A 16300-nucleotide genomic window follows, 5' to 3' on the forward strand; every position below is an offset into this window, starting at 1 on the left:
AGCGCCACGTGAGTCGCCCTCAGCACAGGAATCTGCCCTGCTGCGATCAATCCTCTTTCATTATTCACACGCACACACACACCCAGCCAACACATCAGTCATATACCATCAGGTCACAGTTTTTCCTCTGTGCCAAATAAAAGCTGCGCAACACCTCTCATTATCAACACAAGGTGACTGTGTGTGTGTGTGTGTGTGTGTGTGTGTGTGTGTGTGTGTGTGTATCACCTGTCACCTGAAGTTTAACACGTTAACACCAACACAACACGACACCATCTGAGACCACTTCCTGTTTGTTAACAACTTGAATCTAATGTTTGGAAACTGTCAGATAATCGATGTAAAAGCCACAGGTACAGAGTGTGATGCATTCACTTTAAATTAACGAAATAATTATCTCAAGATTAGGAGAAATGTTTCCTTAAAATGGAACGCATCACGCTTCTGTAGAAAAGTCACGTCACCTTCAGCTGATAAATCTGAATCGTCATTTGTAACTTTGTTTTTAAAACGATGTTATTTAGCAAAATGAAAATGATCTTGTTTAGATTTAGTGGCAGCGTCACGTCCACACCCGCCCACCGCTGAAGGAACTCAAGACACTTCCTGCACGTGTTTCTGTCTGGACAATACAGAGAGATACAACGCGTTCAGACAGAGCCAGGCTAGCACTTTCCACCCGTTTCCACTCTTTGTGCTAAGCTAACCAGCTGAGGGTTATAGCTTCACATTATGTGACTCTCTGCAAGAAAAACAAAGAGCTTCGACCAAAATGTCTAAAATAAAACACAGATATCGATAAAAATAAAAGTGTTTGTACAAACAACAAACTTAAAAAGTAACACAGCGAATCCACCAGAGTCAAAGCATTCAGTTTCCATTTAACCTTCACAGCCTCAGATTTCACACTGATCTCCTCACATGGTCGCAGCAGGACCCCCCCCCCCAGCTGACAGACAGTGTCCTGGATCTGCAGCCTCCTGACCTGAACCTCCCTCTCAGACATGGAGGCTGCGTCACGTCCTGTACACAACAATCCAGCTGAGAGCAGGAACCCATCCCGCCGTGTTTACACTCCAGACACCGCACACACACTTCTCCTGGATTTACAGCCGTCGTCACTCCGGGCTTCTCTCCCCCACCCCACCCTTCTCCTCTTCGTCTGCATTCATCAGTGATTACAACCCCCCCCCCGCTCCCTTCAGTCCCTCCCTGCCTCCAGAGGAAGAGCAGCAGCAGCTTACAGGAGCAGATCCGCCTGCAGACCAGTTTCCTCAGCATGCCGGCACACAGACAGACAGACAGACAGACAGACAGACAGGTGGTCCTCCGGTCCTCTGTGCTCCTCACATCTTCTCCTCCACTGAGGAGAGAGGAGAGGGGAGGCAGGAGGGGAGTCCAACAGCTCGCCTCCCCCCTCCCTTGTCAGGGAGCACGTGCTTCAATAGGATCTTCCTCTGTCTCCGTCCTCCGGCTCACTCACTGGCAGGAGCAGGATGGAGGAAGCAGGAGGGAGGGGATGGAGAGGAGGAGGCAGGAGGGGGGAGAGGAGTGGACCAATGGGAGGAGAAGGGAGGAGAGGGGTGGGGTCGGTCTGGGGACAAACATCGGTGCTCGGTCTGGAGGCGGAGCTGGTGGGAGGAGTCAGAGATGAAGGACTGCTAGAGTGCCATGATGACTCAGGAGGGGGGGGAGGAGGGAGGAGGAGATGGAGGGAGGAGGAGATGGAGGGAGGAGGAGATGGAGGGAGGAGGAGATGGAGGGAGGAGGAGATGGAGGGAGGAGGAGATGGAGGGACCCCTCTCCACAGGAAGCTGCTCCTCTGTCAGCGTTAATGTCAGCTGTCAACAAGCCTCCACCCAAGTTGATCACCAGCCTCCAGCAGCTGGAGCTTATCACAGCAAGGTCAAAATAACTGATGATTAATCAATAAACACCAGATCAAAGAATTAGAAAAGCTGATGAACCTGACCGGACATCCATCCCTGAGGTTTGATTCCCCGCTGGAGGAAACTGTGGCTTTATTCACTTCCAGTTACTAATTTAATATTAATCAGAATTACAATAGTTTATTGATCCCCAGGGGGAATCAGGGTAAGAACAGAGAATAGGAAGTAGATCATAAAGATAAAATAGAAAAACGGGTTTTACTATGATATATGGATTAAAAATATAGATATATAAGGATATGAGTATTTCTTTACATATGTCTATTTTAACAACATTTGTATTTTTGGATTAGCTGGGAGTGTGGGGGCGGAGTCAGACAGCGCCAAGATGGCGACAGTGGGAAGCTCAGGCCTCGTTTTCACAGATGTGAAATAAAAGAAATTTCACCTGGCTTTCAGGGCTTCCGTAGAGCTCTGATCGGCCTGGCTGGGACACGGCTTCATAAAACTAAATCCAGCACTAAATATAAATCTGTGAGTTTCAGAGGAAGTTTCAAATCTGTTCATTGGTGGAGGAGACAGTGTCTCTCAGTTCGATGCTTCATTAGACTTTATAACCACCGTCCGTCTCCGTTTTCAGACCATGTACATTCATCACCAAGTCAACGACCCCTTCAAGGTCAAGCTCAGAGAACAGGAATTCACATTTCTTCTTAAAGTCCACCACATACTGTCTAGAATAGTTTCACAGCCAACATCCAGGAGACGGCAGTCACCTGTTTCTCTTCGCAGCTCCAGGCTCTGCAGCTTTACAGCTCAGTTAACGATTCATCTGGGAAAATGATCAGCAGATTAATTAGTCACTTTCTCCAGAGCCACAGAAGACGTACTGATGACACTGTTGTTTTCTGAGTAGAACGAACCATGACGAGTTGGTCACAGAGAGATGACACCTGCTCATATCAAACAGGTGAGTCCTGATGACTGTGACTAATGGTGCACGTCCTCGGCACGACAGGTCACAAGTTCTCCTCCTGGCAGCGCCTCAAAGTCTCCGGCAGCTCGGAGCCTGATGGAGTCTGACAGGTGATCTCCTCGCTGCAAATTCACCAAACGAGCGGGGAGAGGTGAGGCGTTCAGGAGCGCCAAGTGTTGCATCACTGACCTGAGAGGAAACGAGGGATCGTGGGAGAGCGGCGAACTCCAGGCAGGTAGTGAGTTTCTTCCTCTGCCTGAAGCTCTGCCTCACCATCAAAGCAGCTCGTAAACACCGAGAACATCACTCACATCAGGTAATCATGCAGCTCAAAGGTGAGCTTATACCTGTTCACATGAAAGGATGAATGGAGCGGGACACGCCCCCCTCATCTCGAGCAGCTGGAACAACAGTGGGAGGGACGTTCCCACAGAACCATCAGGCTTTGTTCTCAACGTTCTCACCAGAGTCAGCAAATAGCACAAGCAGCAGACGTTATCATGAAGCATCAGTCAGGTAAAGCAGGTGTACTTCTACAGGTAAACAAGGAGTTGACTAATGAAACTCTGAAAATCACCTGCTAGCTTTACTGAAACAGAGAGGAGAAGAAGTGAAGCTGCAGTAACTACTTCGTCCTCACGCGTTTGTTTAGTTTTCAGAACTACAGTAAAAGTGAAAGAGCGTTTTTACACCTCCGTTTGCTTTACGCCAAAAAATCTATAAAACTAATAAATTAAAATATTGTGGCAAAGAACTTTATTCAGTGTCAATGATGTGAAACAAGCAGCAGATCTGTGTTTTTAGAAGCTGGACTCTGAATATTCAACATCTTAGCTTGAATAATGACAGAAGCTCCTGCTCCCGTCACATACGACTGTCTCTCTCTCTGAAGACAAACAAGGCTGCTCATCAGGTTCTTTATTTATCCATCTCTGTGTGTTGTTGTTGTTTACTCGTTGGGTTTTCAGGGTCAGTCAGTCTCACTTCCTGTTGAGAGTTAGTGTTTCCTGTTATGTTGTGTTTGTGTATCTGAGCAGAGGAGCGTCGGGGCAGAACCTGGAAAACAAGGTTCTTTAGCACCTAGATGTGCGACACGTAGAACTGGGCGATTTATTTTATTTGACTTTCTATCAGGATTTCAGCTTCTAACGATTATGAGAACAAGATAATCGAGATAAAACAATTATTGTGCCGCATTCTGTTTCACAACAGATTTCCTGGTTACCTTAGCGACGTACGTTGCAGCGCCAGATCTTCAGAGACTGAACTTACAGCCAGGAGAGACCGCGCTCAGATATCTTTAACTTATATCTCTGTAACCAGAAAAACTACAAACACATTTTGAAGTCTGTTTTTTTCTTTTCTTTTCTTATCTTTCTTATTTTTATACACTGAGTATATGTTCAGGAGTTTTCAGTAGGTTTTCTGGAAGTACATCAATGTTACAGCAGAGTTGATCTTATTTATTTGGATTCGTTGAATTGTATTTAAACGGTTAAAAAGATGTTTTTTTAAAGTTAAATAAAAGCTGGTTATTTCCAAAGTCAAGCAGTGATCATGTCAAATTATATTGATCAAGATAATCATGATTAGGATTTTTGCATGGACGGCGAGCAGGACTTACACAGCGTCACGTTTACTGCTGGTAAATCCAACCACACTTTCACCATCAGCTGCTCCGTCTCCTTCTGTCTCTGCAAACTCTTCATTATTCAGGAGGTTTCCAACTGTGCAACCCAAGTACCTGACCTCCTCTCTGCACACCTCCCTGCAGGAACCTCCTGAGGCAGGGGGGGTCTAAACTGCCCTCGGAGGCCTCATAATATATAAATATATATAATGAATATATATATTTCCAACTTATGGCACACAATAATAATAATAATAATAATAATATATCCCTTTTCAAAACAGAGTTGCAAAGTGTTGTACAAACATAAGAACAAAAAGCAATTAAAGACGTGGAGAAGAGGCAAAGTGTCAATTAACAATTAAACAGACCAAAAATAATAATAAAACCAAAAGTAGAAACCAAAGAGAAAAGCACTGACATCAAGAATTAAAAGCTGCGTTACGTAAGTCTATTTTCAGTCGTCTCATTATTATTATTTATATTCTTATAAATTCCATCTTTTCACCAAAGTTCTTCTGTTTTGCAAATGATTTGTCGGACCACTAGACATGCCTTCGCGGCCCTCCAGAGGGCCCCGGGCCTCAGGTTTGGTGAAAGACACCAACAACAACAAACAGCTGGAAATAATGACGTTTCCAAACCATAATGTTCCTCTAATTCTAACAAGCACTTCAACCTGAATCAGCGAAGCAGCTCGTCATGTGTCACAGCAGCAGATCACATGCATCACTGAGCTTCAGCTACTTGTGGCATCCAGCTCCAATTATGATCCGAGGCTCAGGAGCACAGAGATCCTGACCGAGCCCCTGGTAACGAGCTCCTGCGTTAATGAGACAGACGCACATCTACAGCGAGCCTTCGGCTTTACCTGAGGAACGAGCCACTTCCTGTGTGTGACCGCTTCACCTGCAGGAACACGCTGCACAGACGTCGACCTACTGGAGGAGAAACGTTGAGTCCTGACTCCGACCTACAGCCGATGCACTGCTGCCTCCTCCCCTCCCCTCAACCCGGTCTTGTGACTGTAGGGACAACAGCTGACACCACTCCTACAAAATAAAAGCCTCAGGCTGTGGGAGTAAAGAGTCTCAGTCTCCTCCTCTGGTTATCTGAGCTCTTCTTTGCTTTTCCTTCACTGTCACTTCAGCACGTCTCGGTCTCTCTCTTCCTGTCGAAAAGCTTTTTCTTCGTCTGTATTTCAATGTCTCCACTGTCAGTTTCTGATGCTCTCTCTCTCTCTCTCTCCCTGTTTTCCAGGTCAGTGTGATGTCACTCTCTCGCCCGCCCAGGTAACATCCACAGCTCTGTCAGTTGTGCTGACGTCCACGCCTCTCTGAACTCACTGCTGACAGCAGCTGAACTCTTCTTCTCTGTCTGTTCTTTGATGCCACATGCATAAACACAAGCTAAACACTTCCTGCCGCTGCTTCACAATAAAAGCTTTTAATCTGTGGAGGTGACTCACTTTGCACAGTGTACATATTAGTATTGTACATATTGTATTGTTCTATTTCTACTGACGCTCTCTGACCTGCAGTACTTGCTTGTATTATCTTTGTTTATATTTCCTCTCTTCTTACTTGTTGTTTGTCGTCATGCAGCAAAAGCAGATTCCTTGGCGATGAACCAGATTGTGATTGTGATCTTTTATAAAAATAAACATTTCTAACATCGGCCTTCATGTGTGATTATCTCAGTGACAGACTCCTTTGTGTGACTGAGCGCCTCTGAGAGATGAAAGCTGAGCCTGGTGGCCGCAGTGACGACGAACAGACCGGTTTAATGTCATTAATTACAGTCACACAGTCAACTGCTAATAACTGTGGATGTGAATTCAAGCTCTTGGTTTAAAGAACATTCAATTACTGAAACATATGTTGTAAAAAAGAGCAGTTTATATTTTTGTTTTCTGTCTTTACTTTAAGATCCAACACAGCACCAGCAGCTGGAAATCCCTCCATTTAAAACCCTTTAAACCTTCCTGTCCCAGTTCTGCTGGCTCACTTTTCCTGCAGCGAAGAGACTGAAAGCTCCTCGCCTGCCGGAGCACAAAGAGACCAGCTCATGTTGCATTGTGACAGAAAGACGTCAAACACACCCCGAGCGGCTGAAACAAGATCGTCTCACAGTCCTTTCATCGGTTGGTGCTTCACATTCTTTGATTATTAGATCTACAGCCTCGATGCCGAACCGCAGCCGACAGCACAGAATAAACACGATTTCATACTCTGCCAGAAACATCAGGGATAATTGAGATGGAACGTCAAACGTTTCAATCATCATACACAATGTCCACACAGTCAATAACTTACTGATGACCTCTGACCTCTCTGCTGTCAGCCATAAACATAATGATCAAACAGGCTTGTATTTGTTCTGGTAAATATTTGTTGATAACTCCCAGAATCCTCTGAGTTTGGATTCTAGCAGGAGAACACGTAAACCAACGTGGTGCAGCTTTAAGCGTTCAGTGTCACATGTTTGTCTGCAGGCCGCTCACAACAACAACACAACAACAACACACATAAACAAAAAGCTGCCGCCATGACAACCAGAGCCGTGACAGGCATAAAAACTGTCTCGGTGCCGTACACACAGCCAGCAGGTGGAGCGGGAGGCGTGGTCTTACCTGACACAGGTGACGGGACCATGTTCCCTGACCTCTGAACTTCGTCAAATTTACTGAAGATGACGTTGAGCCTGGACACGGAGAGGAAACGCAGAGTTAGCACCACAAATAACCGGCCTCGCCGCCTTCAGGGCCGCACACTCAGAAAAGGAGCTGGTTTCAGACTCTCCGGAGGGAAGTTAAATAGGCCGGAGCAGCGTCTCAGCGCCTCGGTTTCTGCATCCAGAAATACACAGGCAACAAGCGGCGCTGCTCCTGCTGCGTTTTATTATTAGAACAAACGCTAATAATCACAAAGTCAGTGGAACAGCAGCCGCCGGCGACGCACGTTCACTTCAGGACAGAACAACAAGTTTAGATTGTGAACAGTCAAAAGTCTGTTTCAAGCATGAACAGCTTCCTGTTGGCTGCTGCTGCTTCTTTGACTAACATCTGAAATGACTGGTCAGTTCATCAATGAGTGATCTCCAGAATGAAGCTGCGGCTATCAATTCATTTTTATTTATTTCATCTTGATAATCGATCGATCGTCTGAGTCGAGACTCCAGCTCGTTAACTGTGAGAATCTGCTGCTTCTCTTTTCTGTTTGATGATTCATGGACCAAAACACAGATTTCATCACTTTACAAAATAATCTGTAGATTAACAGATAAATAACACAAATCAAAATATCATGCTCAGCTGCACCAGCAGGAAATGATTAACAGAGTCAGGTAGATTTTAACAGTGAGCATTTGAACGCACCGTGACTGAGGCAGACCCTTCTTCCCCAGGTCCATCCGCACTCGCTCTCCAACATGGCGGTAGATCTCTACGAGGCAGGTCATGGCTCCGTCACGCACCTGCAGCAGGACGACGGCATGAGAACACAAACAGGAAGCAGAGAACTGATCCTTCATATCCTCGTCTTAGTTTTAAGCACAACATTAATTATTCACTTTGATATGATGCTGTTTTACTGCGATATGAACAGAAAAGTTTCTAAAGAATCATTTCAGATGTAGAATTCACCGTGTGGGAAGTATTTTTATTTTTATTTTTATATGTTCACTTCACCGTCTCTCCTGGTTTATTCATTACACTTGTATTTACAAGGTGTTTTTCTTCCGTCTTTTATCTTCTCATTCAATTTCTATTATTTATTCATTAATTATTAAATGGTTTATTTAATTAGTTTTATTTTTGTTTTCTGTAAATCCATTTTTTAAATCTGAAGTATTTATTGATCAATCGTTCATTTATAAATTCTTTTTACAGTTCTTATTTTTAACGCCTATTAAAAGATGAAACTGAGGAAATGCTTTATTTCCTGTGACGTCCTGCTCCTCCATATGACTCCCGTCACATCTCCGTCACTTCTCTTATTTGTTTTAATCTGTTTGAATTAATAAAAATTTCATTTTATTTAATAACTTAAAATAAAACTCCTCCAAATGTTTGAGGAGTAAGTTCTAGGAAACTTTACATGAACATAGAAATCTTATTGGCGTGGGTATGTTGGTGATGATGGATCATATTGAGCTTCAGTGAACGTGTGCGAGTGTGTTTGGCTTCAGGAAGGGAAGTTCATGGGCACAGCTTCCTGTCCCGAGGAGGAAGTGCGGTTCCGGTGATGATAGACCTCTGCAGCCTATCAGGAGACAACAAACTCAAACACAGAGCGGAGCAGGAAGTCGAGGGGTCTGGTGGTTATAGAGGAGACTCCACGACTGCGAGGTCACAGGTTTGATCCCTGCAAAGTATCACATGTCTTACAACAGCTAAAGGTTTTCTCTCCCGACATATGAGTCCAGGAGGAAACAGAACTCCTCCTGGATCCATAGATGCTGGATCATGGTCTGATCAGCCCTGCTGAGCTGCAATGTTTCTGTTTGACCAGCAGGGGGCGTTCAAAGACCAGTAATCCTGTAGCTGCACCCGAACACATCAACAGTTTGTGTTTGTCTCTTTCCTGTTTCAACATGACACAGCTTGGTGTGGAAACCACGACCAGCCACAGAGTCCTGAACCTCTACACCTTCAGGAAGAGCTGGAACAGAGTCCAGGTGCTTGTGTGGTCTCACCTGACTTGTGGGATCTCCGAGCAGGTGACAGATGTGAGGAACTATTTTACTGAGAGTCAGACTCTGAGATCCGAAGCTGAAAAAACAAAAACACGTGGGTTACATGGTGACCATGAACCTTACACACCACGACGACATACAACCTACGTGGGTTATAAAGATTAAATATCTGAAACAATGAGTCAAATTATATAAATATACATAAATAAAACTATCGATCAACAACTTTGATGGTCAATTGATCGTTTAAAAAAAACTTAATGAGAAAAAATTCAAACTCAAAATGTGAAGCTCTGAAGTTTTCCTCTGTTTTCATAATAAACTGAACATCTTCAGGTTTGTTTGTACAAAACGAAACATTTAGGGACCTAAAATATCAAAATGGAACCAGTTTTATATTTTCTGATATTTGTTTCGGCCAAGAGCTGAAACCAGTAGTAAAGAAAAAAATCACAAAAACAAGATTAATCAATAATAGAAATGATCTGATCTTTGCTGATTTACACAGTCACACCTTTACACCTGAAGCTGTCGTCTCCTAAATGTGCCAGAGCAGTAGAATTCTTCACTGACGACAGAATAGATGTTTACCTGTTAGATATTAAAAGTGAACCCTAACCTGTAAAACATGTTCATCCGTTACATCGGATCTGCACTTACACATTTAAGGTGGAGATGAGACAGAGGCAGAGTCCCTCTCTGGTCCTGTTGTTCTTATGTTTGAAGCCTCCCATCATTCGCTCCCACACATACTGAGAACACACAGACCAGAGCAGGTGTTTACCCTCAGTCATTATCTGACAGGTCTGACATCAGTGAAGAAAACATTCATAATTATGTTATTCTGATGATTATAGCTACACAAAAGGAGGGTCCAGATAAAGGCATGTGGAGTAAGAACAGGATGAAAGATCAACCCTGACTGCAGAGGGTTAAACAGCTGCAGCAGGTGTGAATAACTGCGTGTGCACCTGTGGGTTCGCAGCCTGGTCCATGATCTTCAGCAGAAGTGCTTGGTCCTGGTCTCGAACTTGGTCCTTGGCGTCTCCCAGTCGGTCTATGAGGCTGGGCAGAACTGAGCGGACACAGAAAACAGAGTTTACAGGCGTCTGCTCGGCTCCCTGTGAACGTCTTCCTGCTTTATATTCACCTATTTATTCCTTTGATCTGTTCTTTTCTAATTCCAACCAGAGCCACATTAAACAGCTGATGTATGAACGTAAAGTCTGGTTTCACATCGCTGTGCACACGGACTCGATACAGTCAGGTGACTCTCACTGATCCTCAACAGAAAAATGTGAAACTGCAGCAGAAACTAAGAACAAGGTCAAATATTTTAGAAGCCAAAATCAGTTGTGGGCAAGATTTCATATCATTATAACAGTATAATACACACATGTGCGTCAGGGACGTCTCAGTGAACAAAACAAACACCTTCAAAATGAAAGAACTTCGTCATATCAACATTAAAATCATATAAAAATCTGCTTTTACAAAGAAACAGAACTTTAAACATTAATATACAACATTTCCCACAATGCACCGAATGTATTCAGAGATTTTAAAGGGACAGTTAATTTACTGGTGACAACTTTATCTGACTGTATTATCATCATGTGAAACTATAGGTCACAACATAATCAATAATCAATAAGAGCAGTGAAACTGAAGCTGAAGTTCAACCATAGAACAAAACATCAAGATTAAAAAAACATCTTAACAATAAAAGTGCATAAAGAAACAAAATGAAGAGCACACACACACACAGTAGAGACTAAAGACATGAATAACATATTCATTCATATTATCATTATCATTTAGTAATAAAATGAATAAAAGGCTTTAAGAAATACAAAATATTTAAATGTCACTATTTATAACAACAAAATATACTTTTTTTATTTTGTGCAGAATTGACCAGCAGAAGTAAAATAATATAGAAATAATATAGAAATATATATACAATAATATATTTAAACATACCTGCATTTCATATGCTGAAAAACTAATTTAATTTTTTTATTTTTTAATTACCTTTAAATGCTGTAATAATTTTTAATGCTATATTATTTAATACTATTTTATTTACTTTCTTTAAATATATATATATATATATATATATATATACTGTTGAATGCTCAAAGCCAATCATATATGTATATCTACAGCACACACTGTTTTAATCAATGTTCCTATGTTGGTGCATAAACTGAATAACAGCAGCTCACCTGTTCCAACCTGCGTCCTGAACCTCTCCTGCAGTCTGCTGACCAGAGCCGACAGAATATCCATCCCCAGCAAAACCACCTGAGACACAACAACAACAACAACAACAACAAACAAAACAACAACCATGAAGCAAACACAGACACTCAGTGAGTCACAATCACTTCAAAACAAAGACAGAAAACATCCAGAACAGCTACAGCATGAGAACAGCAAAAAAACAGCACTGGATTTGAATCTGGGCTGCAAAGGATTATGGGTAATGGGACCAAACTAAGAATTTTCACTTGAAAAGGCACAAAAACATGAAAATAAACCGGTTTTCTGTCACAAATCCAAACTATGATCATGTAATGTGTCGTTGTGTGAGTGAAAACCAGGAAGTGAAACACAACCGTGAGTGAAGATGGTGTTCACACTTCACAACACAGTTTTACTGTCAGCTGCTTCAACTTTCCTTGTCATGGGGTGGTATGGGAAACTCAATGAACGACTAGTGAGAGTCTCCCTGCTGACACCATATCAACACAACACGCACCACCTGAACCTCCGGGTTCGGGCTCTGGTGCAATTTTTGGAACCTCACTTTATCTGTGAGCGACATTAAACATGTGACAGGAAGAAGAACAAAGGCAGTTCTATCTGTGGCGCCATCTGCTGGAGCAGGAGTGGTACTACACTTACACCACCTCCTGCTGATTACACAGGAGAGTCATTAATGTAACACATTATTGAAAAATCAATATTTATTAAGAGTAGCTGATCTATTATCATTTAAATAGGCTCATTCTGAATGTGTTTAAATCGCCACATCGCTTATTAATTACTTCATTATATGCATGTTGACAGTAGACAGTTTCTAATGGTAAATAACATTATTAACATTATATATATATATATATATATATATATAAAGTTATATATCTTAGTATGAGGACATATTTTTACTTTTATCTTTATAATCTTATTTTTTATTCTCTATCTTTTGCTGTTACATTTCCATTGTTGGGGGAGCAACTGTAACGTGACCTAATTTCTCCCTGGGGATCAATAAAGAAATCTGATTCATTGATTATGTGAACAATTATCACCCGGCTGTCGGCCTTATTTTCATCTGTGACAATGAAAAGCATCAAATTCTCACATCTGAGAAGCTGGAACAAGAAAAAACAACTAAATTATTTAAGAAATTATCAAAGTAGTTCAATTAATGAATGAATGATTGTGTGTTCAGAAGTAATTATGAATCATCACCTGAAATCTAAAGCCAGTCATGACACGACCTTCAGTCACACCATGATGAGCTGCTATAACACAGACATACTCCCATCATGCTTCACTTTGTCCTGTACCTTGGTGTAAATCAGCGTAGTATTAAACACGTCCGTTAATCAGTTAACTGACAGAAACATTCTCTGGTTCCAGCTTTTAAAATGTGAGGATTTGCTGCTTTTCTCTGTTTTAGATCATAAATATTTTAGAGCTGAACAATTAATCAAAAATATAACCAAAATCACAATGTGGCCAAGTGTCATATCCGAATCACAGGAGCTGCAGTTGTTTTGATAAAAAGGTAAAATGAGTCTCTTTCATATCGTTCAGTCCTGAATCAATAAATCGAAATGTGGATTCATTGATAATCAAAATAAAATAATATGATGAGAGGAACGTGTCAGTTTTATTTCCTCTTAAAGGTGAATGAACGTGGTTTACACAGTCGCTCACTGTCTCACATGCCTGACTTTTACTATACGCGTGTGTGTGTGTGTGTGTGTGTGTGTGTGTGTGTGTGTGTGTGTGTATCACTGGCTGGACAGTCTTTAATTTACGTGACAGGTCCAGCTCGTCTGCACCGATCAATTAACAAGAGCCATTAGACTAACAGCACATGAAGAAGCTCACTCACACTCACACTCACACTCACACTCACACTCACACACACACACACACACACACACAGTAATAACTGGCTCGGTCACACAGGGAAGGAAACTGGGCTAATGGTGCTGGTAAATTAAGCTCAGAGCCGCCGACGCTGGGAGCCTCGTCCCCATTACGGCGCCGCAGACATCAACGAGAGCCGGGGACGCTGCGTTTCCAGGGCAGCACAGGATGTGTGTGATGTCAGTGTGTAGTTCGGATGTAGTTCAGCTGCACTCGCTCTCTTCTGCTTCACTTTTTGTGTCACAGACCAAAGATTTACAAATCTGTCGTTTTACTGAAGCCGTTTTTCAAACATGGCTGACAGAAGATCTTCCCGTTTTCACCAGCTACATATTTAGATTGACAGCTCATCTCACCACGAGGTCTTTTGAGTGTCTCATCTGGAGCTTTCAATCACATCACACCATCTTCCTCAGCAGATGTTTGTCCAGTGGTGATGAAACTGTGATTCAAGTTTCCATGTTTTATGAGGTTTTTATTAAATCCATGTTGGTTCAATCTTAACCACAGAGACTGCTGAGGAAGATCATGTGATATGTTCAAAAGCTCCAGAGCTTAGAGTGAGACTATATTTTCAAAAGTTAAATATCAACCACAGATAACATGAGATTCACCACTATCTATGTTCATTTCAATACATGTAATGATCTGCAACTAATTCTAATAATAATAAAAACATCTACAATATAACACCTCAAAAACTAAATACTAAAACATCCGCTCTGAGTTTCCTGAGTCAGACTAAACTGCAGGACAAAGTTCCTCACAGGCATCTCATCTTTATTTCTGTTATTCCTCTGTCGACAGTGTAAAAGGAAGGAGGTGTAAATCTGGTTAAAAGCTGTTATGAGGAAAAGGAAAGACTAGTGACTGATGAGTAAGAGAGACAAGCGAACTCCACTGTTGTTAATTAATGTTGTAAATCTCTAGTCAATAAAGATTAAAGTCATTTTAATGGATGCCACTGAGCAAGGCAGCACTACTCCTACTGTATGTGTCAGTATGGAAGCACTGCATTAACATTAACATCTACAATCTGTGTGATGAACCAAACAGCTGAACGTCACTGTGCAGGAACGCACCTGTGATCTGTGTGTATCGATTAAATCAGCAGCCACTGCGTCATATCTGCATAAATTACACGTAACTGAACATGGGTAGCATACAGATCGTGCGCCATGGAAACAAACAGCGACGGGAGCCTGCGATAAACAGTGAACGTACTGTGGAAAAAATGTCCTCTAAGAGTGAGGCGCTCCCTGAGGACAGTCTGTCCCCGAGACCTGCACGAATCAGTATCAAGTGGTTTAACACTTAAGTACCTGCTGCAGTGAATCCTATCATCCTGACTGGTGGTTTGACAGCCCTCCCACCACACACACACACACACACACACACACACACACACACACACACACACACACACACACTAGGGAAGTGTATCTCGTCATAGCCAGTGTCTCACCTTTCTACAAAACACTGCTGAGATGAAATTTGTATGTGACTAAGTGAGTCCGACACTGATCCTAATGAGCCAGTATCTAAAAGTAGATGACCAACAAATCTGTTTTAGAACCAGTAAATAATATAGTTGGTTATTGTTGGATTATCAAAACGTATTGATATTTCATAAGTATTTCCTTAACAGAGAAGTTCAAATGTGACACAGATCATTTATTCTATTGAACCTATGAAGCGCTGCATGTTCTTCTGAGCTGAAGTGATAATTAATACCAAATCACAACATCCTATTAAAGGAAACCTGTTAAGAAACTGTAGTTACATATCAGTTCCTCTCGATGAATTTGGAAAAATGCAAGTCCTGCCTGATCAACAGCCATTTGTTTCCTAACCTAGAAAAATGACATTAACTGATAAACTGGATTATATTCTATATATAAGTAAAGAATGTTTTCAACCACAGTAACTTCAGAAAGTGTGAAGCTTTGAAGTCCTGGTGTTATCTCTCTGTAAATGTGTAATCTGAGCTGTTATTAACAACAATCTTCATTATAGATTAATCTGCTGTGCAAACCCACTGTCACAGTTACAAACAATAATTTCTTGACTAGTTCTTGCTCACAGCTGTTTAGTAAAACCAAAATCCTCATGTACAAGCAGCTGTAACAACAGCTGAGAGTCAAGTGTCTTGTTCACAGCATCTCTACAGTTATTTTTAAAATGATGGTGACAGACTTGGAGTGTGTTCATTCTTCCCACCTCTCCTCCAGCAACAAGCGTCTCCACCTTTAAACCAACAGCCTGTCCTCACCTTGAAGTTGCTGGAGTTGACCCAGGAGCCGGCCACCGCCTCCACCATCCTGTCCAGCGTGGCCTGGTCCTGCTCCAGCTCGGGGGACTTCTCCCCGTCCAGGATGAGCTCTGTGACCTCCTGGCCCACCTGGAGCCTCTTCCCCACGTCGTTGTGCATCACCTGCTCCAGTAAATACTCCACGCTCACCTCCTCCTCCATGACTTCCAGCTGGCCTCTCTCCTCACGCTTCAGCCCGACAGTTTTCCTGTGATGGAAAAGACTTAATCTGGGATTTGATGAAACACGTTACAACAAATGAGCTCAACAGAACTTGAAACTATTCAAGTTTAGTTAATTCTGTCCTTTAATGGCACAAATTTCAGGCAGATTTTCAATTGATGAAATTACGTAGGGTTTGGGGACCCTGAGCAGTTGCCCACTTTCCCTGGATGGTAATTCAGCCTTGAATGGATGAGTGGGCGGGGCCTCTGTCAGCTGCAGGTGCCCCCTTTCCACATTCAAGGTGCACGTCAGTGTCAAGAGCTCTCATTTTCACTGGTGGAGCAGGTCATGCTTCACCCGGCTCTGGGATGACAACAAAAATCATTCATTTCATGGTGAACGGGAAACTGGAGCAGGCGGAGTTCAGAGCCGACTGCTCTGCTGCAGATGTCAGAGGTAAGAGA

At 42.5% G+C, this 16300-nt stretch overlaps 1 protein-coding gene and 1 non-coding gene across 2 annotated transcripts in view; one reads left to right on the plus strand and one right to left on the minus strand.

The window, feature by feature from the left end:
* Positions 1-15879, minus strand: part of LOC111646894 (CLIP-associating protein 1-A-like) — a 39853-nt gene extending 23974 nt beyond the window's left edge. Inside the window, exons 1-7 of the mRNA XM_087171141.1 lie at positions 15633-15879; positions 11419-11497; positions 10162-10265; positions 9851-9942; positions 9191-9266; positions 7872-7969; positions 7128-7198 (exon numbers count right to left, since the gene is read on the minus strand). Coding sequence (XP_087027267.1) covers positions 7128-7198; positions 7872-7969; positions 9191-9266; positions 9851-9942; positions 10162-10265; positions 11419-11497; positions 15633-15833 — 721 coding nt within the window. The 5' untranslated portion in view covers positions 15834-15879. The remainder of the gene's footprint in view (positions 1-7127; positions 7199-7871; positions 7970-9190; positions 9267-9850; positions 9943-10161; positions 10266-11418; positions 11498-15632) is intronic.
* Positions 11868-11998, plus strand: LOC111646912 (U4atac minor spliceosomal RNA). Its single transcript, XR_002759989.1, has one exon. It is a non-coding gene; the product is annotated as a U4atac minor spliceosomal RNA (small nuclear RNA).
* Positions 15880-16300: the final 421 nt, after the last annotated feature.

This window comes from Seriola lalandi, unplaced genomic scaffold (genome assembly GCF_002814215.2).
Source record: "Seriola lalandi dorsalis isolate HSWRI2012SDOR001 ecotype SW California unplaced genomic scaffold, Sedor1 jcf7180002054977, whole genome shotgun sequence".
Classification (NCBI taxonomy): Eukaryota; Metazoa; Chordata; class Actinopteri; order Carangiformes; family Carangidae; genus Seriola; species Seriola lalandi.